Source organism: Rhipicephalus microplus, chromosome 8, assembly GCF_043290135.1.
Source record: "Rhipicephalus microplus isolate Deutch F79 chromosome 8, USDA_Rmic, whole genome shotgun sequence".
Taxonomy (NCBI): domain Eukaryota; kingdom Metazoa; phylum Arthropoda; class Arachnida; order Ixodida; family Ixodidae; genus Rhipicephalus; species Rhipicephalus microplus.
In genome coordinates this window covers 90,487,866-90,514,005 of record NC_134707.1, presented here as the reverse complement: position 1 = coordinate 90,514,005, position 26,140 = coordinate 90,487,866, and the positions used below count along the sequence as shown (strand labels likewise).

At 44.8% G+C, this 26,140-nt stretch overlaps 1 protein-coding gene across 1 annotated transcript in view; it reads left to right on the top strand.

Annotated features, from left to right (window-relative positions):
* LOC142768658 (uncharacterized) overlaps positions 1-18,957 on the top strand; it is a 35,143-nt gene extending 16,186 nt beyond the window's left edge. The window contains exons 3-6 of the mRNA XM_075870677.1: positions 5,608-5,728; positions 8,953-9,123; positions 11,564-11,695; positions 18,752-18,957. Of these exons, the coding sequence (XP_075726792.1) occupies positions 5,608-5,728; positions 8,953-9,123; positions 11,564-11,695; positions 18,752-18,922 (595 nt within the window). The 3' untranslated portion in view covers positions 18,923-18,957. The remainder of the gene's footprint in view (positions 1-5,607; positions 5,729-8,952; positions 9,124-11,563; positions 11,696-18,751) is intronic.
* Positions 18,958-26,140: the final 7,183 nt, after the last annotated feature.

Here is a 26,140-nt window from a genome sequence, read left to right as displayed (position 1 = left end):
CGTTAAACAATCCCAAGCGGTCGAAATTTCCGGAGCCCTCCACTACGGCGTCTGTCATAATCATATGGTGGTTTTGGGACGTAAAACCCCACATACCATCATCGCTTCGAGACAAGTACCTTCTTGTAGTGTCTTCAGCTCTACGACGAGAACTTCTCCAGCCTCTGAACGACAATCCGACGGCAGGACACCTTGTGGTATCCCGCAAGCTGGCGAGGATACAAGACAAGTACTCCTGATCATAGCTTACCACCGGCGTCAATCGTTACGTGAGGACATGTCGAGACTATTAGAGAGTGAAAACACTGCCCACAAGACCAGCAAGCTTCCTCCAGTCAACCTGCCTTCTCAGGCGATCATTCGAGTTGATCGGGATGGACCTGATGGGGACATTCTATATGTTGACTTGCGCGAAGATGTAGGTTGTCGTAGCCACTGACTACCTTACCAGCTACGCCAAAACAGGAGCCCACCTGAAAGGCAGTGCCACCGAGGTTAGCAAGCTTTTCGTTGAAAACATCGTTCTTCGACATGGCGCCCAAAAGGCTCTAATCCCTGACTGAAGTACGGAATTTGCTGCTGACCTGACTCGGGCAACCCTGAGATACAGCCAGCCAAGCGACCCTCGTACAACAACTTACCACCCACACACCAATGACCTGACCAAGCATATGAATAAGATCATCGGCGACCTGCCGGCCATGTACGTCGACGTCGAACGCAAGACATGCGACACCATTCTTCTGTACGTGACCTCCGCATACAACGCGATCGCACAGGAGACGACGCAGATATCGCCATATAAGTTCGTCTACAGAAAGAACCTGGCCGTCATGGACGGCATGATACTCAACGCAGATAGTGAAAAATACGTTGATGTTACTGTCTACCTTCAACGCGCTGAAGAAACTCATCAACTCCCTGAAAAACTTCTGCGATGATACTTCGGACCGAACAGAGTAATTCAGCGTCTCAGCCCACTCTACTAGGAGGTTGTCCCCAATGGCATGACGAACTCTTCACGGCGCCGTGCACGGTTTGAAGTCTTCTATGCCATGCGCCTCAATCCGCATAATGCGCATTAGCGAACATGAGGACTGTATCTTTTTGTTTATTATTGTAATTGCTTGCAAGTGCCTCTTGTTTATTGTGCTTTCATCTTTTGAAGACTGATTTGGACGACGCCTTTTTTGTTATGGAGGCCAAGCCACAATCCTCCCTCAAGTATTCTTATCGCCCCGTTACACAGTAAGTTATTTTCTGCAGAAACCATGCCTGTTGTGTTCGAGAAGCTTCGGGGCTGTGGTAGATTATTTTGTGTAAATTACCCGCTCAACATGGACATTGCAGATTATTGTGGAACTCACGCGGCCGCTGGGGATAGCACTAAAATATTCGACTGCCTACGCTCTCTCCGCCACTATTATTGCCAGTGTGAGTCGCTGTAGTCTCACACTTTCATTCGCTGGGCACAAGGCCAGCCTAATAAAACAGTTTGTCCTTGAACCTGCAGTCTGCTTTCAATACTATGACAATACCATCGTATACACAACAGTGTTTTGCGAAAAGCCTTGTTTGAATGAATCAATTGACGCTGCAAGAAATGTTAAAAATATGGATAACCTACAAGTCGGTATTAGCACTAAAACGAATCCTCGTAGCATGTCTGGTAGGACGTACCACAAGAACTTCTAGTCAAGCACTTCGATTTTTTTATATTCATGCAAAGTCTTGTAAAAATTAAAACTCGATGACATTTATTGTTTTGGTCCAATAGTTGTGTGAGATGCACTTAATATCACGGAGTAAGTTTACTGAAGATGAAGGCCGGCTCAGTGGTCGGAAAAGTATTGAAGGGAATCGAGTTCATTGAAAAAAAAGCATCTTTTTGTGGGTACCTAAGATCATTTTGGCGCCTCTAGGGGCTGGTCTCAGCCACGCCATTTTCTCTAAGTGACTTCCGAAATCCGCGTCGCAGTGTGACTGAACACAGTGTAAATATTAGAATAAAGCACAAATTCACCCAATCGATGAACCAGTACACCACATTGTCAATATCATACTCCTGATTCCAGAGCCAGTGTCGCTGTCGTTTTGGTCAATGTATTTGAAGTATAGACAGATTGGTACCGGCGTTGTCAGAGTTCATACAACTAAATTCCATTAAAGAAAAGTTGTAAATAGGCTCAGCTGAGCCCCATAATTTAAATTTTGCATGATACCAGCAAAATATTCGAAATCCTTTGGCCAAATAAATGGAACTCAACCTGTAAAGTCCAAATCCTAGCCTTAACTTTTCATACGACCTTTCACGTCAAATATCTGTTCGGGTCGTTATGCTGTATGAAACGAAAAACATAGCACTGAAATATTCGAGTTCTGACGCTCTATCCGCCACTATTATTGCCAGTGTGTGTCGCTGTATTCTCACCTTCTATTCACTGGTCACAAGGACAGCCTAATAAAACAGTTTATCCTTGAACCTGCAGTCTGCTGACAATACCATGACAATGGTATTGTACCAGTGTAACGACAATACCATTGTCAATACCATGACAATGGTATTGTCATTACAATGATATATCATTAAGATGTTGACCTGCGCAAAGTACAGTCAGCTACTCCTCCAGCAAACGCAGAAAAGTTGCTGACTTAACCCTGCTTGTTTTAAGAAGCAGGTGGCACAGTTCAGTAATGACACTTTTTATTATTTATAAGCACTTGTATTCTTGAGTTCCTACAAACGAAACCCATACACACATATCCATTGTTAGCACAACGACTGCTAATAAGATATCCTTATTGGAAATAGACATTCATTGCAATTAGGAGGAACCGCCATCCAGTAGGATACTGTAGTGAGTATCATGGCAGCTAAATTGAGAGCGTTGTACAAGGTGGCAGGCAGACAAGGAGATGCTGAGCATAACTCTCAATTAAATTGACGAGTTGCATAAATACCAGCAGCACAGTTAAAAGCCCCGACATGTTTAAGCAACGCATAGGTTAGCCAATATTGAGCATGAAAACATCGATAATAACATGCAAGACCATGGGGGTCGAGGTAGTGGAAGGAAGTATGAGCATGTTTTGATTTAAGCATTTTGCGTGACCCAAGTGGCGTGCATGTCCACAAAACGTGCGAGATTACTCATACACAATGGCGACCGTTGGCTGCTATCTATAAATACGCAAATATGGCGTTGCAACCATTATTTTTTTGAAACTTGTCTCTATTGCTCTTTTCTCACTCCAGTAGTTAGATTTGAAAGCATATCTTACTGATAAAAAAGACATGCAAGTTAACCGGAGAGAATAAATGGTGAACCCGTAGCTTTGCTCCAGATACCCTATCATGCGAATCCGTCTACAGAAAGTCCCGTTTGAGCTATGCACCCAGCAGCCTGGCTTGGGGAATAATCTCACTTACTGTTCTACATTTCGAGGTGTTGAGCTTACTTCAATGAAATTGTTGAGATTTGAAAGATTTGAGACCAATGGGATTTGAAAGCATATCTTACTGATAAAAAAAGACATGCAAGTTAACCAGAGAGAATAAATGGTTAACCCGTAGCTTTGCTCCAGATGCCCTATCATGCGAATCCGTCTACAGAAAGTCCCGTTCGAGCTATGCACCCAGCAGCCTGGCTTTGGGAATAATCTCACTTACTGTTCTACATTTCGAGGTGTTGAGCTTACTTCAATGAAATTGTTGAGATTTGAAAGATTTGAGATCAATGGGATTTGAAAGCATATTTTACTGATAAAAAAAGACATGCAAGTTAACCAGAGAGAATAAATGGTTAACCCGTAGCTTTGCTCCAGATGCCCTATCATGTGAATCAGTCTACAGAAAGTCCCGTTTCAGCTATGCACCCAGCAGCCTGGTTTGGGGAATAATCTCACTTACTGTTCTGCATTTGTAGGTGTTGAGCTTACTTCAATGCTTTGACAGGTATCTTCTGCTGAGAACACCTGTAGAAAACCCAGACCACTGCTTCATGATTGTTATTCAGTGGCTCTAATTGAAGCGACTACACAAAAAATTATTTGGGAAGCCGGAAAAAAGTAGAAGAATAAACTTTAAAACATTTTTTATCTTAAGATGAATGATCAATGCTTTGAGTAAAATAATCTCACGGATGGAAGTTGAACTGCCTCTTTCAAAAAATAAAATATAACTAGCGATCCTTTATCGCAACTATATTACTTCCACATTCCACTGATATCACGCCATTATCCACTGCACTATTCAAGTATTAGCGGCCTTTAAAGCCCACAGCAGTAAACGGATGATAACGGTCCGCATTCACAGCCGCAAGATTTACCAGACCTCACAAAATGCCGGCTTCATCAACTTGATGGCAGCTCATATAAACAATTTCGCTTGAACATTAAGTCAGATAGTTTTATCGTTAAATAATTATACCCTTGCAGAACAATGGCATGATGAGTTTGCAGAGAGAAAAAAAACATACCAAACTATTCCAAAATATACAGCCTAATGTTTTGAACCTTGCGCCGGCAAATCGAATTTACAGCAGATGAGGGCGGCAGTCAGCCAGTTGTTTTTTCTCTGCAGTGCAGAGCACCCACCTGAGACAAAACTTCAGTTATCGTGCTTCATGAGGCGGATTTTGAGCGAATTCTTGTTATTTTCTTGGGGTAAAGCATGAATTTGCACGTGCTCTTGCGTAAACAGCCTTCAATTTTGTATATCATTGTGACAAAAAACTTCAGTAAATGCACCTCATCGCACCTTGCCGATTAAGGATGGAATCACAACATGGTAGCCATAGATAGCTCCTACTTTCTCTTGAGCACAAATGCAGACGTTTCGACTTTTTCCCATGCTTCGAAATAACCGTACTACTGTAGAGAAATCTATCCATGACTTCAGTTAGGCCAGTAGCCGTAGCACCACCCCAATTCTCCTCCCGTTTCAAAAATTTTGTTTGGGATGATTGTTATTCTGAAAATAATTAACTCTCAAGGTGACTCTTCAACTAGTCAGAACCTTCCACAAGCACCCCTTCTAAATAAAATTTTATAAGTTCAGTTGCTACGTAGTACAGACCTGCCTTTAGCATATATTTATGGTTGGCGTGTGTTTGTAAGACCCATACCAGACTATTTACGGTAGTGATTAGGCTCTTTACTACGTCGTGCAGAAACAGGTCCAACACAAATAAAACCGCATTCACGTCCACGCCATCCGATTTCCCGGGGCGATAATGCACAAAGGAAAACAACTTTCTTCAAGGAAAAAAAACGCGAGTGCATGGCCTCTACTCACATATTTGCAGTCAGAAAGTACGATAGTGCACAAAATGCTTAAATGGTACTCACAGCCGCCCCACCTCTGAAAGGAAGACTTGTTGGCAGCATACACATTGCGACAGCTTGTCGATCTTTAGGCAATCTCATGCGTCAATTTCAGACAAATACTCCGAATAAGGAACTAGATAAATGACATTTTGTTTACGAGGAATGACATTAGGTACGAAAATGCATCCCATAGGGTATAAAAATTGAAACTAATTTGAAGCGAACAGGATACTTCCATGAAAGATCCTTCAATTTGTGGTCGTTGTTCTCTCGCCACAGCGATTTGAGTGCAAACATCGTCGTGTTAATATCTTCGGCGGGATGGATCAGCCCCCAGGGGGCCTGCATCGCCGCACCACCCAACCCAGTCAGCACCGCTAACCAACGCTATTTCGACTTGGTGAGTTGTCCTGTGACAAGCAAAAGTGTGCCTTCTCCGCGCACCTAATTTTTCTGTTGACTGAAACCACTGTCTGTGCTCTATGTTGCAGTAAATTAAGAAATCGGGTAAGGTGTCAGGTTGAGAGGTCATACATTGAGATCAACTTCACTGATTCACTGATCAACTTCACTGATCAGTGAAGTTGATCTCAATGTATGACCTCTGTGATAGAATGATGGGTCTGGTGTACCGAATACGCCATAAAATCTTAATGTTTATGGGATGCTGGTGCTGTTGCTGTTATTCACCATTGCGCTAGCTCCATATTTCATGCAAAATAATCATTACTCCCTGCGTCTCTGATTGAGAACCTTAGGTTGGAGTTACGTGCAGTGAAAATGAGCTTGCAAATTATGCAATACTGTAGCGGCGGGATCAGACCGACTCGAAGTGAGGGTCATTCGGCAACCACAACACGTCGCTTGTATAACTGTAAATGCTGACAATAAGCGGCTCTCCTGCGCTGATGACATTAATCTTTGAAGCATAAGATGGCTCGAACTTTGCGTAACAGGCGTAGTAGCGTCGCACCGTAAATTAGTTTGCATAAGTTCATCATATTCACGGCCAAGTAACGCTGTAAGTGCGTGTGTGGAAACTAACAAAAGATTCAACGCAACCTTTATTGTAACACGGGTGCAATAGTAACGCTGCAGGGACGTGTATAGAAGCTTGTCACTTCGCAGACTGCTTTCAAGATAGGGCCTATGAGGCCATAGGAATAAACAGGGCTGACGGCAGTTCTCTTCTTCTATAACCGTGCCAAATCGCGACATAATCATTGCACTGATTTGCGAGCAGAGAATGAAAACAACCCTCTCAGAGACTGGAGCAGGTCAAGAAGCTAAAGTACATCACATGTTTTTTCGGTGACTTCCCCTTCGCCCACGGGGTCTTCTTCTGGAGACATCTAACACCTTTACCCTTGTTATCCACGAAATACACATGGTAATTTTTGTCTATAGTACTACGGCGGATTATGACAAAGAATTTCGGCCCAGCTCTTTGTAAGTCGTAGGAAGTTTCAACTCGCCATTTGTTGTGCAATTCCCGTTGTGATGTGCCTCGAATTGTTTTGAAGAACTAAACCATTCACACGAATACAAACATTACTGTACTCTTTCGCTCGACAAAATTAGGCCTGTTATATGATTCCTTACCTCACATAGTGTCTATGTAAGGGGCGTTTTCGAAGAGTTCTGAAGCACACGCGTGTCTAAGCGCTATAATTCTCAACTTACAGCCCGATTTCACGTATATCATTCCAGCTCAAATCCTGTTTTTCTCAAGTTTTGCCCAATATTTCGCGAAGGAAAATGGTGACGCAAGTACGCACTGGACAAATAAGCCTAAGATATGGAAAGTTGCTAAAATTGCAAGATGTTTATTTATTTATTAATTTTCTTTGAAGATACTGCTAGCCTCAATCGGAGGCTGTTGCAGGAAAGGGGGTATCTTCAAGTAGGCCTCTACGTAGGTGAGGTTGAATCAGACAATGCATATGTTCTCTACATTATTTATACAAGGGCTACTGATTGATGGCAGTAATAAACAGCATATTACAGTGGAGATACATATTCAAAAGAACACAGTTTAACTAGGCACTAATATAGGTTAGGTTCGACTAGACAGTACATCAGCACTAGGCAACGAAATATAAAATCGCTACAAAAATGACAATATGACATCCAACACACTCAGTGTAAGGCGCGACAAGTACAACATAATTTTTATTTATTTTTATTTATTCATACTGTCAGCCCTAGTGCGAAGACAGGAGTTGGGGTGACATATCTGGCATGTAGAAAGAACATATGTAGAAACAAGTTTCACACTGTACGCTCAAGACGCACACTACATGGAAATAACAAAACAAAAACGCCAAACTATATCAGAATACATCCCGCATAGGTCACGGATAAACGAAGCATGTTCAAAAACATCTCGTACACGTCAGCGAAAAGAGAAAAAAGATTTGAAGTGATATAGTACATATTGAACATATTGATATAGTACATTGAACATGTTCAACCAACAAGGCACAAGCAATTTGGTTACAAATATTCTGACAAAGCCTTTTCGAACCTTTGTAAATTGCAATGTTCCACTATGTATTGAGGTAATTGATTCCAGTCATCGATGCTCCGAACCAAAAAGGAATACTTGAATAAATGTGTTCTGTAGCTAAGTGGTGTGATATGTTTCGAGTGTTTTTTTTTGTGGATGTGGTAAATGGCTGTAGTGCGATGTGTTCCTTTAGGTGAACCTTGTAGTGTCCATTGAGTATGTAAAAAAAGAATATCAGTCGATTATGTTACATTTTTAGTTTCGCCGTCATTAAACCGGCTCTGTCTCTAAGCTCACTTATAAACAAAGTTCTGGAATAGGAGTTGAAGATCAACCGTAAGGCTTTGTTTTACGCTCACATTTCAGTGCATTTGTTTTGGTGTATGGTAGCGCAATTGCGAAATTCATGAGTAGCGCAATTTCCCGGCAGTAAAGATATACTGAGAAGTGAATATTATTGTGTAACACAGAAATCTTGCTTGGAGATAACTATAAAGCATCGCCTGATATCTTGGAGATAAAAGCTTTGAGTGATGTACACTTGATAGCATCGTTTGTTAGGCCATTCCAATCTCGAATTGCTTGCGCGAAAAAAGGATACCGGGAAATGTCGTTGATTGATATGTGGGGTTTAACGTCCCAAAACCACTATATGATTATGAGAGACGCCGTAGTGGAGGGCTCCGGAAATTTAGACCACCTGGGGTTCTTTAACGTGCACCCAAATCTGAGTACACGGGCCTACAACAATTCCGCCTCCATCGGAAATGCAGCCGCCGCAGCCGGGATTCGAACCCGCGCCCTGCGGGTCAGCAGCCGAGTACCATAGCCACTAGACCACCGCGGCGGGGCCGGGAAATGTCGTTGTGAAACCTGTATTCAGCTAAGTGCTTGGTATGTTTAGTTCGGGAACTAGTTGTATCCGAGTGTAGTAATAGTTGTTTGCATTGATCTTCATGCTGCCATTAAGAAGAAGAAAAAGAAACTTAAGGCGAAGCATGTTTAGCTGGGAATGTCCAGTACAAGTGTACGAGTATAAAATTTTTGATACGGTGGTGTTCCCGCCGCATTTATTCGCAATCGTTTTTTTAGTACAATTTCGCAGCTCTTTTCAGGGCTATGCTTGGTACGCGGTGTCACAGGGAAACACATACAAGATACCATCGACAATTACCGGACTCTCCTTCGAAATGTCCGCGCTTCAGTATGTCATGAAGGATCACGTAATTTCCCTCCCCAGAAGCCTTTACCAGCCCTGCGTGTCCATGAAAAGACAACGAGAAGCGGTAAGGGTCTTTCCAATTCAATTGTGTTTCATTTTTACAGTACGTTTACATCTGAACTCAACTCAGAGAAAGAGAATTTTAGGTGTTGTATTTTCTTTGTTCGACGAAGCATATTCATAACTTGAAGAGAATAAAAGAAGTGAAAGTATTGGGAATCACATTTGCAGTTAATATAATGTATATGTGAACAAAGTAATGGAGCGAGAAAAGAACTCGCCACTGCCAGGTACAGAACCAGTGACCTTGATATAACACCTTCGGTACTTTACCAACTGAGCAACTGCAGGGCCGTCTCCTCGTCCACTCTATGGGCTAAATAGGCCCATTTGAACCTGGGAGTGTTACCCGTCGCCGCTAGTATCCGTGATGGTGAGTTTTAAATGCTCCTTCCTGCTGATGTCACGGAGCATGTGATTATATTGCGAACTGGTAACCGATCAATTATTCCTCACATACTATCTAAATGCATCTAGTCTATCAAAACGAGGGTGCTATCCGAGATCGCCTTAGTTTTCTCTGAGTTTATCTCACGTTGTCTTGACAAGAAAGTGGAGAGCGAGAAAGAAGGTTTGCGTAAAGCGGCTACGAATGCGCACATGGTGTCCCGTTTGCATGAGCGGCATTTGCAGTTGTTTGAGTGAAGAACACCACGCGCAAACTGTTCAGTACCTCCGCTTATCAAACACATCAACAGCGCAACAACGCCAGCCTGGGTGCTGCACTATTTCTTCTGCAAATGAACGTCACATGGTCCGCGTCGCAGCGACACGGCCGCTGCAGTGGTGGCGTAATTACTTAATCACGCCGTCTACTATGACGGTGTAATTACCGCAGCCTCAACACAACATCGCTTAGATTTATCTTAAGTGGGACTGTTCTGATTCACACAGAATTATTTTTTAAGGTTTACTTACCAATGTTTTATTGCAATACAGCTAAAGTTAGCTTGATATTTGCGAGCGAGGTTCAAAATATTTTGGCTCTAATTTCTACACTGTTAAACACCTATGCTTTATGGCCCTAAGTACCTTGGTATTAGCTTTACGTGGCTTTCTCCAATTGGACTCAGTGAGGTATGGCCTAATTACCTTAGTATTAACATAACGTGACTTATTTATCTTACCCCCATATGCTAGACCATCCCTTCACTCAACTCTTCATCTTGACTTGAGAAAGTACATGAAAGCGCCGTTTCTCGGCAGAAGAAATCACTAAATATTATCGTCAATCTGCAGTGAATCTCAGAAGTGCAGCGTCATTTTCAGTCTATATAGCAGTGGCCCAGTGCTCAATACAGTCAACCGCAGGATGAAATTTGAGTCAAGGAGCACTTGTGAATACGGGGGTTAGTATAGCTTGTCCTGACTTATATAGCATGGTATACTACCAAGCCAATCTATTATCAGCAGGGCGCACGTGTGGGGAAGTAAGTACGCGAAGAATATGGAAATGAAGAGAGCTTGTGGTGACAGAGCTACTGGAACTTTTAAATGTACAGGCCGACCATGATGGTTACAAACGTGGCTTCGGTGATTAGCTCCGGCCGAGGTGTTGTAAGGAAATCGGTGGGAAATAATTTCAGCGGCTCTACTGCTTAACATTCTGAGGACCACTTAACCATTTATTCACAAACGTTGAATTGCTTGTATTTGACTTGCCACGGTCTTCAGTGCAGCGTGTTTGAAGCACGTTTGGGCTCCATTTGAGGGGGTGGCAAGTCAAGTTCAATGCAAGAAGCGTTTCTGAATACGGGGTTTATAGCGTGCATGAATCGTTTGAAAATAAACTTCAACTGATGGTACCTCAAAATTGTTTCATTATTAAAGTTTTCATACAATTTCTTGGAGGTTTCTGACCCCTATGGCATTGTATTCTTAGAAAAGGTAGTACAAAAGGCACGTTACGCTATGCGTGAGATTTTAATATGCTAGCATGAATGCAGCTTGATTCTTGCACGTGTACCACCCGCTCCGGTGGTCTGGTACTTTTAGTGCTCGACTGTTGACCCAGAAATCACAGGATCGAATACCAGCCATTCAGGGCGCCCGCATTTTTGGTGGAGGCGAAATTATTCCAGACCTGTGTAGTTAAACTTAGGTGCATCTTGAAAAACCCCAGGTGGTCTAAATTTCCAGAGCCCTTCAGTACGGTGTCTTTCATAATCATGTGACGAATTTCGGACGTTAACCTGAACAATTATTATTCCAAATATACTTGTACATCCTTGAGCTCTCCCACTAACACCCTCTCGTATAGCCTAACACCCTTTTTCCACTTACATCCTTCTTTTAGGGTGTACAAGCAGAAAACAAGGTGTTAAAACAATTAGAAAAGGGTGTAAATCAGAGAAACAGCTGTTTTAAACCCTTATGAATGTAAAAAAGTTTACTGCGTAGGTGTCATAGTAGTGAAGATGCATTTGATTTTGTATCTCTTCTAGCTATGTGAGCCACCGAATGTCACCGGGAGCATTGCGCAATACATCGGCCATCCGCTGTTTACGTACGGGATTATATCGAATTCGTCGATAGTTCTTACAATGGGAGAACTGAACGATACATTGGCTATAAAGGTGAGTACTTTGTCCAATGTTTCTGTAGGCATTCCATGTGTGAACTTTACAAAGCAATCTACTTCAAAAAAATTACGAAATGGGGTTTCGTTGAATCGTGTGGCACGATGTTGTGCGTATCAACTCATCTGTGATGGGCCTCGCTTTTATTGAGCAAAAAACAAAGAATTTTAGGGCTTATTTTTCAGTTTTGTTGTTGTTAATACAACCATAATCAAGACAAATTGATAACTAAGCTGAGGAGTATATAGGAGACCTGAAAGTTTTCCAATTGTGACATAGATGTGTTATAGTAACTACGAGAAATATGGGGAGGAACGAAGGTCGCGGTAAGGACCAGTTGTCGTTAAATGTAACTGAACCTGCGACCGTAAAGTAACGCAATCGTTGCTCGATAATTTGATCTAAGGCGGTGACCATCCGCTCGTACAAGTTTGTAGTGTCTATTTGTGCATACAAACCTGAAAGTGTATTTAAAGCCGCGCGCGTTTTTAATGGTGTGTGTGGAACACTCTGTGGAACAATCGTCTTTCATATCTTCCTTCGCTTCATTGACTTTCGCTTAAGTAAACTTCTATCAATGGAGAAACGAGCCCTTCAAATTGCATTCGTGCCATACAGCTTTACAGATTTTCTACAGTAATCTGCCACTTGTCTCCGATGGCGCTTGTTATCTATACTATTCTTGTCCAACTATACAGAGATATTAGCCTCGAAGTTTTGATGCATTCAACTTATTAGACAAAGCGATACCTTATATAGATGTGCACATGATGAAATACGTATTGCAAGCAGTTTAATACCAGCGGTGTGTTAACAATATACCCTTTATTTTCTGAAATATCAACACCATTGATCGGGTGCCTACGTCATATTCCGTACTTAGTTTACTGTGGGGTCCCATTCTGTCCCAAACAATATCCGGAGAGGCTTTGCTGCAATGTTGCCCTTTAAAGAGTTTCTGTAAGATTTTTGCGAATCTGTAATCATTGGTAATAGAGCGTTTCGCGAACATTCCTTTTCGATTGCGAGTGCTATGGCAACGTTTTTTGCTTCTCTTGTCGAGGGTCAATTTATTTAGAGAGAACCCGCGTGCGAGTGAAGGGCTCGATGCTTTAAAAACCGTTGAGCCACTCCACACTCTGCACTATAATATCCCACACCCCTGGGCGCTTGCTACGCAACAATCTTTAGGTAGTACAGGGCAAATACGCAGCTATGTCTGCTTCCACATGGCAAGCTCACCGTTGCGGAGTTGACCGCGCTAAGACTACAGACAGACGCTCATATAAATCAGTACACTCTCTATCTGACCTATCCCACAGCGTGTAAAGACGTATGCTCGTGGTGTAGAGGCACTCCAAAACTCTTTCACGTCACGTGAAAGAGTGCAAAGCACGCGAAGAGCACGACACCAATGGCACATAGGATTAATTCGAGGCGCAGTGGTCTAAGCCAGCCCTGGTGGATCAACATCGACTCTTTCAAAGATGTAAACGCATTACTCTTAACAGTGTGGCCCTGAAATAGGGGCACCACCCTAAAGGACACACTACGCTTTTCACCTTTTATATTTCCTGAAGGCCACTGGAGTTATAGCCTGTCTGGTTTAGGTATATAACAAAGCTTTGCACTGGTGCTACCACTAACATCTTTGGTTCAGTTTTTTTTTTTTGTCTAGAGAATACTTACCCGTACTAATGTGAGTGAAGGAAGTTGGACATGATGGCGTATGACGACGTCGTGCTGTGGCCACTTCAATATGGCGGCATGGCTGAAGTGATAGACTGAAGCGATTGCAGCTTACAAGAAGAGCATGGTGAAGAGCCAGGGCATTGTCTACTTCGGAGCATGCGCATGCGCAACCTGAAGCTCTCTTTTTTCTTTGCGCTGTCAGAGGTCTCAGACCTGCGTTGCGCTAAATCATCTTCTCCCGCTTTCCGCGTAGCGCAACTGGAAACATTTGTACGAAAGAAAGGCGGAGGATGACTGATACGAAGTACCAGCGACAATTCGCAGGTTGCTCTTTTAGGAGTCCGATTCAGCATCGAAAAAATTGTAGGCTATCTGACAGCGACTGAAGTAGTTGCAACTCACGTGCCCAAGAAGGTCAAGAGCCAGACTGTTTTGATTGTGACTTGTGGCCCATGCTCCCTCGAGACACGCGGCTCCTTTCTATTGTCGCGTCTGCCGCCATACTATATGAGCTGCAACGCACGGGAAAGGAATGAATATCAATAGGGGAGTGAGTGCAAAGAAGCTCAAAACGAACTTTGATAACAGCTACATCTGCCTACACTGCAATGTGGCAGTCATTTTGGCGCCCCTCCTTCTACAGTGCACAGTAAGCTCCTTAAAACTACAAGCTGCGCCAACAGATGGAGACCCAACCTCCTCAGTGAAGAGAAGGAGGCTGCGATCTTTCAGCTGGATCAGGTCGACCATCGTCAACTTGTCGATTCAGCCGGGCGGGTCGTTCAGGCGAGAGGGTTGTTTCATTAAGGGACCCTCCCACCTTCACTCACAAGCTTTACGGAATAAATGTTTTCTCTCTTCTGGCAATGACATTTCCAAGAATAAGGTAGGAAAATGAAGCTCTGACCTGAAGTCTTGCCTCATCAGACAGATGTCCGTTTTTAACAGCAGCGCTGTTTCGTCTAGGTGAACCCTCGTGTCACCTTGACAAGAAATAGTCTTGCTGTGAAGTCACTTGACCTTGCCTATCAACTGCCCGGCAGAACTCCACTATCCTTGCCAAGCTTGGCAACCACTCACATGATGAAGTAACAACTAAAAACGTGATCACGATCACTTAAAATCACTCGACTTGTTCTCACGCTAACCACGTTACATGTCCCGCCAGAAGCATATCACAACTAGTCACGTAATGGTTCCAGCCGTGCTTGGTGGTTTCAGTGGTGCGCCACAAGCGGAAGTCGTGGAAGCTTTTTTGCGAGACACGGAACGTGTGACATACGCGGTGGCTTGATAAGTTAAAAATGTCATAGCGTTCGCAGCAAAGAACGCTGCCCTTTTTAGACGGATAGTTCAACACATTCCGGTAAAACACGAAAAAGCGCCTTCATTGATGATTTTATTTCAATCGTACGAAAAGCTATTGCAATATAAATTTAGCAATGAAACATTAGTTTTGTAGATACAAAAAGTGTTCTTTTTACATGCGCTTTGTTAAAATAACCCTATTGTTCATATGCATATTTATTTAAACACTGTATTAGTCAGTGACTATGGGCCTAACTAGTATTGCCTATTTTGACGTACTAGTAAGAACTTCAAATCAAGATTCGTTTATTATTGATGATTAGCGGAAACGTACGCTCATTCCAGAAGAGTATTTGGTACCACAACCGCAAGAGACGCTGTTAGCAGCCAAGTTTACTTTGCGTTCAGTCAACGCACGCTGGCGGCGTTCCACAACGTGTTTTTCTTTGACGAGGCTATCAGCTTCGTAAATACAAGTTCAGTACACACAAGCTGGCCTTGATGGTTCGCTAGATAGAATATGGCAGCCGGATTGTCGGTGGAGGCGAATATACTTGAAGGCCGTGTACTTTAATTTGGGTGCATGCCGAACAGCCACAGGTGGGCGAAAGTTCAGGACCCCTCGGGCACAGGGAGCGTAATCTTATTATGATTGTCTTGATACGTACAATTCCAACAATCACGTGATATATTAATAGCAGATGATGGCACATTATTGAGTTTCCCAAATATACACTAGAGGGAACTTGGGCGCTAGTGTCTGTAGAAACTGCAACGCATGGCGCTTCAGTGAGCTTGGGAATGATGGGTAGTACATTGATCTGTCTATTTTTCTACTCCTGGCTCCTTGTGTGTTCTTGTGGCTTGGAGTTGTTTTCTCACAAAACAAAAATCAACACATGTTCAATGGTTGCCCTTCACCACCTTATTTATTTAGGCTTACTATTTGAAATCGAGTCATGAAGTTCAAAAGGGCCCGTTTTTCCCTCCGAAACAAAATTGAAACCAGGAATAAATGAAGCCACAAGCGCCATTCACTGCCCGCAATTACGAAGACTAGGCGAATCCGGGTGCTACCCATCATTGCCACCGTCGCTGAATGATCGCGGCGCCAGAGCCTCCTGTAGTTAATTTTAGGAAACTCTATGATGGCAACAGCCGCATTGAAACGACTGTCACAGGAAGAGCGGCGTGAACTGGAGTGACCGGCTCCTGGCCATTGAGATGATTGATTGGAGAGAAGTCAGAAGTAGAGTTACCGGATAAATCTACGTTACAATCACTATCGCATAAAATTTTAAGTCAGTATTCGTAACGCTTACCGTGCCGTTCTACTAACAAGAAAAAGAAAGTAGGTTGTTGAAGGCGCCGGTGTACCTCTTTTTATTTATTTATTTATTTATTTTTTATTTGCAATACCTCAAAGGCCCCAATGATAAGGTTTTACATGAGGGGGTGGGCTGTTACAATAGAATAATGGAGTAGATGTTCCATCGCTGCTATGAAGTTGATGATACTAGAGTAATGTACAACGTAGCGTAAAAAATAGTGAACTTCTCAGGTCTCAATTTTACTGTGACCAGTAACGGGACGGCCTAGTGCTCTCCCATAGTACATTACCAGGTACTCTAAATAGTTTACCAGTTTTTTTAAACACAGCGTGAGGAGGAAGGCCATCCGAATCTTGTGCGCTCTTGACAAAAAAAAAAGATGAAAGGTGCGCAGTGATGTGAGCACTTGGCGAGTAAACAGCTTTCCCGTGATTTATGCGATCTGAATGACGATGGGCTGACTTGATGATGGGAGTGCGTAGCGATTCATGATAGAACTTCAAAAACACGCACAAACGAGCAACACAGTGGCGTGTCGAAAGGGGGACGAGGTTAGCGCGAGATTTAAGTTCGGTTACGCTTGACTGATATGAATAATCTGAAAAGATGAATCTTGCCACCCGGCTTTGCACTGTTTCAAGTGTTTAAGTATTGTTACTCTGATGAGGGTCCCAAGCAGCGCATGTGTATTCAAGTTTTGGTGTAATTAGTGTCAGATAAGCGAGTAGTTTGACAGAAGTAGGAACTAGAAGAAGGTTTCGGCGCAGGCAGCCAAGAGCACGGTTTGCTTCGTTAGTAATGTGCGTCATGGGAAGAGACCATGTTAAATCAGAATGAAAATGAACATCTAGATACTTGTAATTAGTTACACATAAAATTTGAGTGTTGTTGATGAATTATGCGGGAGATGGGTAGTACTGGCGGCGATGAAAAGAGGCTAAGGACGTTTTGTTTGCGTTAAGGAACATCAAGCATGTTTTGCACCAGATTTCAATTTTATGAAGGTCAGTTTAGAGTACATGAACATCCCATGTGTTGTTGACTGGGCGATAAATGACAGATTGATCGGCAAAAAGTCTGATGTTAGAGGAAATATTACTCGGCAAGTCGCTAATATATATGAGAAAAAGCAAAGGTCCTAGAACCGTTCCTTGAAGCACGCCTGAAATAACGGGGTGTAAAGACGAAGAAAGATGATTAGCGTAAAATAACTGCTGCTAATTAGTTTAAAAGTCGCAAATTCACAGAACAACTAATGGGTCATGTTTCAGACAGGAAAGTTTTAAGAATATGCGTTTATGCGAAACTTTGTAAAAAGCTTTCTCAAAGCCCAAAAAGAGTGCATCTACGGGTATCTTTGCATCAATGCTAGGGGTAACATTGTTAGTAAAGAGAGCTAGTTGAGTGTCACATAAACACTTTTCTGAAAGCCATGTTAGTTTTTATGAAAAAAATGAAGAGTTGCGAGGAAGGTGACTCTGTGGCAATATATTACGTGTTTCATTATTTTAGAGCATACACTTGTGAGCGAAATGGGATGATAACTTTTGCGTGAGTACGAGTAACCTTTCTTCGAGATTGACTATGTGGGAATATATTACGTGTTCCATTATTTTAGAGCATACACTTGTGAGCGAAATGAGGTGATAAATTTTGTGTGAGTGAGAGTTACCTTTCTTCCGGATTGGAATGACCTTGCCTACCTTCCACTCTTGGGACACCACTCCAGATGAGAGTGATTGCTGAAAATGTGTGATAAAATCACACCTATTACAAGTTTAATGTTCTTCAATATTTTTGTGTTAATGTGATCTATACCAATTGATGAAGTGAGCTTTATTGAGTCGATGATTCTGGAAGTTCTATTGACATGAAATATAATTTTGGGCAGTGTCGGGTTGCATACAGAAAAAGCATAGGGAAGGTCACCGTCCCGGTCTATGGTGAATACAGAACAGAAGGTTTCATACAATACTTGCGCAGTAAAGTGTTCAGGAATTGAAACATTTTGTTCGTCTCGTAGTGTAATGTCCCAAAAAATGGCAATTGATGTATAATTGAGATTAACTGTTTTCCAAAACTGCTTAGGATTTTTTCGGAGCATATCAGGCATACCTTCACCGCATAGAGTGTGGTGTTAGCATAGTTGTGAACTTGACTGCGAAAATACATTGATCATGTACAATGCCTATTGCAGATTTACAAATGTATCATAGATGCATCACACATTGTGAAGTAAAATAAACGAGCGCGTAGATGTCTTTCTCGGCACTATTTTGAAACAAACGTCGCCGCTGCAAGGTTCAATGCTGAAACCGGCGCAGAGTGATACACACTGGTGCCAACTAAAAAAAGCAAGAGTTGAGAAGGAGTTCGTAAAAAGCTGAAAGATGGATTCTTCATAATTTTATTGTTTCCTTGATCGCACTCACATGCATTCCTTTTACGTTAACCGCATAGCCCAGTTAGATGTCTTGTTCAACTGGCGCAGTATCTTTATGATCAAGCGTTTAGAGACGAGGTTTGATACTGTATATACAGCGGTCAGTGTTTGTCTTGATTTCACTAAATTGGTGCACATTCATTGAGTCATAGGAAAAGCAAACCAGGTAGCTGAAAACCATACGTAATATGTGTGTCTGTTTTTAACCATCAACCTGCGAGCTATTCTGTTAGTTAAAGTAGCCGACCAACATAAACTCTCATATTCTGTCACTCGCAGCTCGTCTACGCGACACATACCTTCGGAGAATTGCGTGCACGCACGGCGTGGCTCCTGTACAACGTTCACAATGTGGGCATCGGCAACCAATGCGGCGATCATCCATTCGAAGTCATCAGGCAGTTTTGTTACTCCCTGAAAGGCAACTCACATGAAACGTGTCAAGACTGAGCCGCCTTTTCGTCAATTAAACATGTTGAGCTTCACATTGACTGAATGTGTACTGCATGCAAATGAACTGGCGAGCAAGCTAGCTAGTTCTTCCCATTTGTTGTAAGTGGGCTCAAGCGATTCTTGGCGTAAGAAAACCTGCCCGAGTGTTTTTAAAGCGAGAGCCTTAGATGCCTCTTCATCACGTGCAAAATGACCGTATGCACCGGCGGCATCAATACAAGCGCTGGAAAAACTTGCCATCATGTGATGACTTCACCGTCTGGCGCCACCAATCACCAGAATTCGTGACGTCATCCTGACGTCGCAGTGACGTTATGTTGGTACGTCATCTCGTGAGAGAGAGAGAGAATCAACTTTATTAAAAGGCCTGAAGGGGACTGGGCACCCCTTACGGGGGCCAGCCCGGTGGCTCCGCCCATGAGGAGACTGGGAGTCGGAGCTGGCCAGCCACCTTTTGGGCCTTCTGGACGACCTGGTGTTGAAGGGCCCTGTCGGGGCTCCTGAGGTGGCTGATCCAGTCATCCTCGGTAGCAGGGGACCCGAAGCTAGCGTTTAGCGTGGGACACTGCCACAGCATGTGACTTAAATCGCACCTTGGATTTTGGCATTTGGGGCATTCTGGCCCAAACGCCAAAATCTGGGAGGTTTTTGCTGCAGGTATAGGGGCTGGGGTAACTGTGCGTTTGCAGCAGTCGAAGCGTTAATTGTTATGCGTTATTTATTGTTGAGTGAGGTGAGGGGAATTCCTTTCTAATTAACTTATAGCGCGAGCAAATTTCGTGATATGATAAGAGTGGCTCCCGGTGCGTGTTGGTGTCCCCGGCCAGTGAGCCGGACCACGACCTCGCGCGGTACGTAAGATCACGCGCGAGGTTATGGGCGAGCTCATTACCTTTGGGGACCCCTGGTTGAACGTTGATCCCTTCAAGACCCGGGAACCAGCGGATGTGCTTGTCTACAGGAATTTCAACAGATGCTAGAATTCCTAATGCCGCCTGGCAAATCGTACCGCAGCGGTATGCCAGTGCAGCGGGTTTAGAGTCGGTAAATATTGTGTCACGCTGAGGGAGTGCTAGAGCAAGGGCAATGGCCACTTGTTTGACCTCGCAGGAGTTCCGTGTTTTTACGGTAAAAGCATTAAGAGCTGTCCTGTCTGGGGCGACCGCCGCAGCTGCAAAGTAGGGTTTGTCCACGTATTTAGCGGTGTGTACGAAAACCACATCTGTCGCGTGTAGGTTCGCCGCTTTTAGTAAGGCTTGAGCTCGCGCTCTTCTTCGAGTCTGATTGTGCACCGGGTGCATGTTCCTGAGGAAGGGTAGCACTGTGATTTTAGCGTGATGGTGTTGCGGTAACGGTTCTGGTTCGTTGACTTGAGTTAGGATAGGAATAATTATGTGTGAGAGGAGTTCCTGACCCGCAGCTGTCGAAGACAGGCGTATGAGTTGGGACATTCTTCGTGCTTATGTGATTTCTTCAACATATTATGTACCCCAAGGGTTAGCAGGCGCTGCGTGCTTGTGGACATGGGTAGAGCAAGTACTCGTTTCGTGCATTTTCGGATGAGGTTGTCTACTTTAGTTTCATTGCCTTTGCTCCACGGGTGAGCGCAGGCATCGTAGTGAACGTGGCACATTAAGAACGCATAAAAGATGCGAAGTAAGCTCTCTTCTGTGAGTCCTGCGTATCTGTTGGCGACGCGTCGGGCGAAATGAATGACTGCCTCAGCTTTTTTGGTTAGATGTGTGATGGTTAAGTCGTTTTTGCCATTCTCCTGCAGGCTAACGCCCAGAATTCAAACCGACGACACTATCGGGATAACCGAGCCGTCCATTGTGGAGAGGTGTATGGTAGGTTCGCCTTTGTCGCGGCCGTACTGCGGTGGCAGAAGCAGCAACTTGGGCTTAGATGCTGATAGTCTGAGGCCCGTGGGCTTTAACAATGTTTGTACTGCAGTGACTGCTTCCTGAAGGCTCTCTTCGATGTGTCCATTGCTCTCTCCTGTGCGCCACTTAGTAATATCGTCGGCGTAGAGCACGTGTTCTTCGCCTTCGATGTGTTTCAGCTTTTGCGAAATATGTCTGCGGGCTAAATTGAAAAGAAACGGTGAGAGCACCGACCCTTGCGGGGTGCCGCGCGGGCCTAGGTTGTAGGTGTGTGCGTTGAGATCCCCAACTTTAAGTGTAGCCGTTCTGGCTCTTAGAAAAGAGCGGACGTATTCGTAGAAGCGGCGGCCTAAGCCTGCCTCCTGAATCTCGTGTAGTATATGAGCGTGGCTTATGGTATCGAAAGCATTCTTTAAGTCAACAGGTAGGATTGCTTTGAGGTCTCTGCTCCTTACTCTGAGTAACGTCTCCTGCCGCATGAGAAGTACGTCCTGCATGGCCATAGCCAGCCTGAACCCGACTTGATTGAATGGGAAGAGGTGTTTTCGCTCTGAATATTTTGTGACTCGACGGAGAATGACGTGCCTCATGACCTTACCCACACAGGATGTGAGGGAGATGGGTCGTAGAGAGTCGAGTTCCAGGGGTTTGTACGGCTTTGGAATGAGTATGACGGTCGCGGCCCTCCATTCTGGCGGAACGCTTCCTTGCTCCCAAACCTCATTCATGTGGGTGCCTAGTGATTCAATGTCATGGTCAGCCAGGTTGTGGAGTAGCTTGTTGGTGACTCCGTCAGGACCCGGGGCTGACTTAGTATTGAGCTCTGGTGTTACCGCACGTATTTCAGCGCTAGTTATAGCCTGCTCAAATAGGTCGTGTGTGGCCCCACGTAAGGTGGATAGTCTTCATGTGAGGTAGGTTCTGTGCATAGATACCGGGCTGCTGTAGCATCTAGAATCTGCGCGTCGGTAAGTTGCTGTCCTCGCACTTTGTGTACCAGTCAATTGAGGGTTACTCATTGCTCTGACTTAGTGGGCTTGTCGCCGAGCAGATGCCTGAGAAGGTCCCATTTTAGACCCTTTCTCATGCGTGCCTCGAGTGAATTACACACATCATTCCACTGTGTGCGTGCTAGTGTCTGACTGCACTCGTCGATTTGTCGGTTGAGCAATGCAATTCTTTTTCGTAGCCTACGATTGAGTTTGTGCATTCTCCATCTTTCTTGAAGTTTTTTGTGAGCCTCCAGGAGATTTGCGAGGTGGCTGTCCATGTGGTCTATGTTGCGTGTTGTAGAAATATATTTGGTTGCTTGTTTTACGTCCCGCTGTAGTCTCGCAAAGAGTTCAGAGAGTGAGGAGTAATAGTTGGTGTCTTGTTTGCGTATTTGCCTAAAGAAGTTCCAGTCTACTATTTTAGGTCTCTGAGCTCGAGGCTGCCTATATTGACTGTTGTGCTACAGATAAAGTGATCGCTACCGAGGTTAGCTTGCAGATTAACCCATGTGGGATTCGATACGTTGCGTACTAGGTTCAGGTCAGGGGATGAGTCCCGTGACATTGAGTTACCTATGTGTGTGGGGGTAGGGAGGTCATTAAGTAAGATGAGATTGTGTTCAGTGATGTGTGTTTGTAGGTGGCGTCCTTTCTGTGTTGTGCGATTGTAACCCCATTCTACATCGGGGGCGTTGAAGTCCCCCGCGATGATGAGGGGATGGTTTCCTGCTATCTGCGTCGCTTTAGTTAGTAGTGTGGTGAATTTTTCTGTGCTGTGTGAAGGTGAACTGTACACGTTAAGGATAAATACCGATTGCTTAATGTGAGCGTTGGGGATGATCTCTATCATCTGATGCTCTATTTTGAGGTCTGGGCGTACTGCATGTGTCGTGTAAGAATAAGGCTTAGCCACACAGGCGGCTATTCCTCGAGCTTTGTTCCCACAGATGGCCTCGACTCTGTATCCGCGACGAGCGAATCGGTCGATACGCGTTTCCTGCAGGAGAATTATGGCCGGTGATTGGGTTATGGAGCCAATGAATTGTTGTAACGTTTCTGTCCGCGTACGGAGGGTACTTGTGTTCTATTTCCAAATTGTGAATGATTGTGACGACGCCATTTTAATGTCTAGGTATTAGCCCAGCGCGCTTACTGCGTGCCAGGTCCTCCTCTAACACCTTAGTCCTCTCGTCCATTTGTGCTGGCCATGCAGCCAACTCGATAAGTTGTTTCTGCATACTCTCTAGTTTAGCGTTGAAAGCACTATACTCGGCCAAGGTCTCTGCGCGGTACTGATCTAGTATCGCGTATATATTGGCTGTAAACTGTTCAAAATCGGATTGCTCTTCGGCCTGGAGCGTCGGGCCTGCCCGTTTCTTAGCGCCGCGTATCGAGACGGGGCCGCTGATAACGCTACCCTCGCGAGATTCAGGGGCCTGTTCTTTAGCTAGCTCTTCTTTAGGCAATTTGATTTCTTTAGTCTGCTCCGCATACATGCGTTTTAACTGTGCTAGTTCTGGGTCAGGTTGCTGTGGCGAGTGTCCCTGACGCTGCGCTGCGCGGGCCTCACCTCTGCATGCCACCTTGTCAGCCCAGGTAGGCTGGTCAGTGGAAGTAGGATTTCCTGGGCCTAGGGGAGGTCCTTGGGGTTCAGTGGTCTTGGCAGAAACCGGGCTTGGTGCTGGGGTGGGTGTTTGCTGCTGGGTTTGCTTTCGTTGGCGATGGTGCTGACGACAACGGCGCACAAGGTAAGGCAGCTGGTAGCGATGTTGGCATTCGCGGTCGCCCGTGCGATGTGCTTCGCCGCGTAAGGCACACACTGGTTGGTTGCACACGTGAGGGTTGTCCGTTGGTAAGTGTCTGCAGTGGTCGCATACCTTGGTTGAAGAAGTGGGGCACACGCCTTGGCGATGGCCGACTTGGCCGCAGGTGCGGCAGGTGTCTATTTGGCGCTTGTACAACGTGCAGCCGTAGATGACCTCGCCGCAGTAGACGGAGTTGGGCACTTTAAGCCCGTTGAAGATCAGAATCACAGTTGCAGTGTTCTCGACGCGACGCGCTCCCAGTACGCTTGAGTTGCGCGGTTGGAATAGCATGCAGTTGAGGGCGTCGTCGTCGAAGTCGGTGCCGACGCCGCGAATCACACCTCGGCTCGTGATACCGGCAGGTGAGAGGTAGGCCGTGACCGGGTGTCTCTGGTCGGTGAGGATGATCTCGGTTACTCGACTGTACGCTGCTGCATTAGTAACGCTGGGCGTACTGACGACAACAATGTTTTGCATCGAGTTGGGACAAATAATGTCCTCCTCCGTTACCGACGGCGCTAGCTGAGCTGCCATGGTTAGTGCGGCGAGAATCCTGTGTGGGCTGCTTTCTTTCACATTGAGGCCGCCTCCCGGTCGCACGATGACTCGATTGTGACTGCGTGGCATCGGCGGCAGCCGGCTCGAAGCTGCGACGCATCGTAGAGTAGCGTTAGGCGTCGCTGTCGCGCCTCGTTGCGTTCCCGACTGGCGGGCTGCGTGTGACTTCTCGCGCAATTCTTGCCGTCTTTTTAGAACGGAGAACCATCCGTTTCCTTGTAATTCCTCAGGGGTGACGTCGTCCCCCTCCATGGCAATCTGCTGCGGCATCTCGCAGCTGGCGTGCGAGCGCCGTAGGCGGGGAGGCTGGCCTAACCTCGCCTAGGCTTAGCTTAACGGTGCAGTGAAACGGCCTCTAGAATGATGAAAAGCGAGCCCGCCTTGGTGAACAAGGTATCAAAATGTTCAGGTGAACTTTGTGGAAGAGGTTCTGTGCAGATCAGGAAGATTCGAAGCCATTGACCGGTCAGAATTGGAATTCGCAGCGGAGCGCGATGTGCGTGCGTCCACACACCAGTCTGAGAAACGCTAGCCCCTCATCTCGTGAAGTTACCACTTTGTCGAAGGTAGGCCGATCACGGAGCCAGGGAATAAGCGACGTACAGGTGCGAAAAACTTTCACTGCCTCATCTCGGAGGCTTTTAAAAAACGAGATTAGGTGTCAGAAATGTATCGGACGGGAGGAGGATGCTAATTCTGATAGAGCCGTCTGTAGGTGCAGACGGCTTTGATAGAGTCGTCTGCAGTAGCTGATAGAGCCGTCTATGCAGCTGCATCAGCACTACATCAACCTTTTTGCTCACTATTCACAAATGAAATGGCTCTTGTGACAGCTTTGTTCACAGAATTAAGACACGTGCGTGTGATCAGCCAGTAGCATCGAAGCTTCGCCGGCTTCTTTTGAAGGTACGACCACCTGTGTCTTCCGAAGTGCAGCGATTGGAAAACTTGGACATTATTGAGCGTTTTTGCGCGTAAAAATTGGTGTCCCCTGTCGTAATTATTCGAAAGAAATATTAAAGTACGAGGCTTCGTGTAGATTTACGCGAACCTAACAGAACAATCGTGCCGAACAGCTTTCCGCTGGCTCACATGGATGAGTTGCTTCTTGCATTATTAGTTGTCCCGCCCTTTTCGAAATTGAACTTAGCATCCGCCTACCGTTAGGTTCCCCGGTATCCTCGGAATAGGGACTTAACAGATTTTACTACACATGAAGGGCAGTACCGGATCAAACGCATTTGTTTTCGGCTAGCCTGAGCACGTGCTGCGTACTGGAAGATGATGCATCTAATCCTCCGAAGTTGTGTGGGCGTCGTCCTTAATTTTGATGATGTCATTGTTTTCGCCTTAAGCAACGCCTTAAGAATCATCAAAGTGTATTGAACACGCAGGTCTGAAGCTTAGCATTCAATGTGCGTTTGGAGTTCAGGAGATCAAATTCTCCGACAACGAATTGGCCACTGTGGTATATCGCCAGGGTATATGAATGCTATTGCGGAAACCCCTCTTCCAAGCAATGTCGCTTAATACAGTTTCTTTTTTGGGTTGATGGTGTACTATACAAAGTTGTGTGTCCTACCCAATGATATTTTTGTTTGTATATAAATATTCTGGTGTATATTTTGATATATACTTTCTGCTGTGTGTTGTCTTTTCCTCTTATAAATAGTACGCGATTACGTTATAATAACGTGCTAAAACCTTAATGGAACAAAAAAGATTGAGAAGAAATGTTGTATCTAGGGCATTTTCCCTGCATTTTCGGTTTCAGTGTTTAGGCTGGCAACACTGTGTTCCTGTGATTGTATATATTTGTGGAACGCATTCTGAAGAAAGCAGAATGATATCGCTACCCATGCGTGCGTCTCACGTCACTCCCTCACTACAGTTCTACTTCTCTGTTTCGTTTCCTTTATTTCTTTAATTATTTTCTTCTCTTCTTATTTTTCTTTGTTTATTTCTGTCACAGTTGCA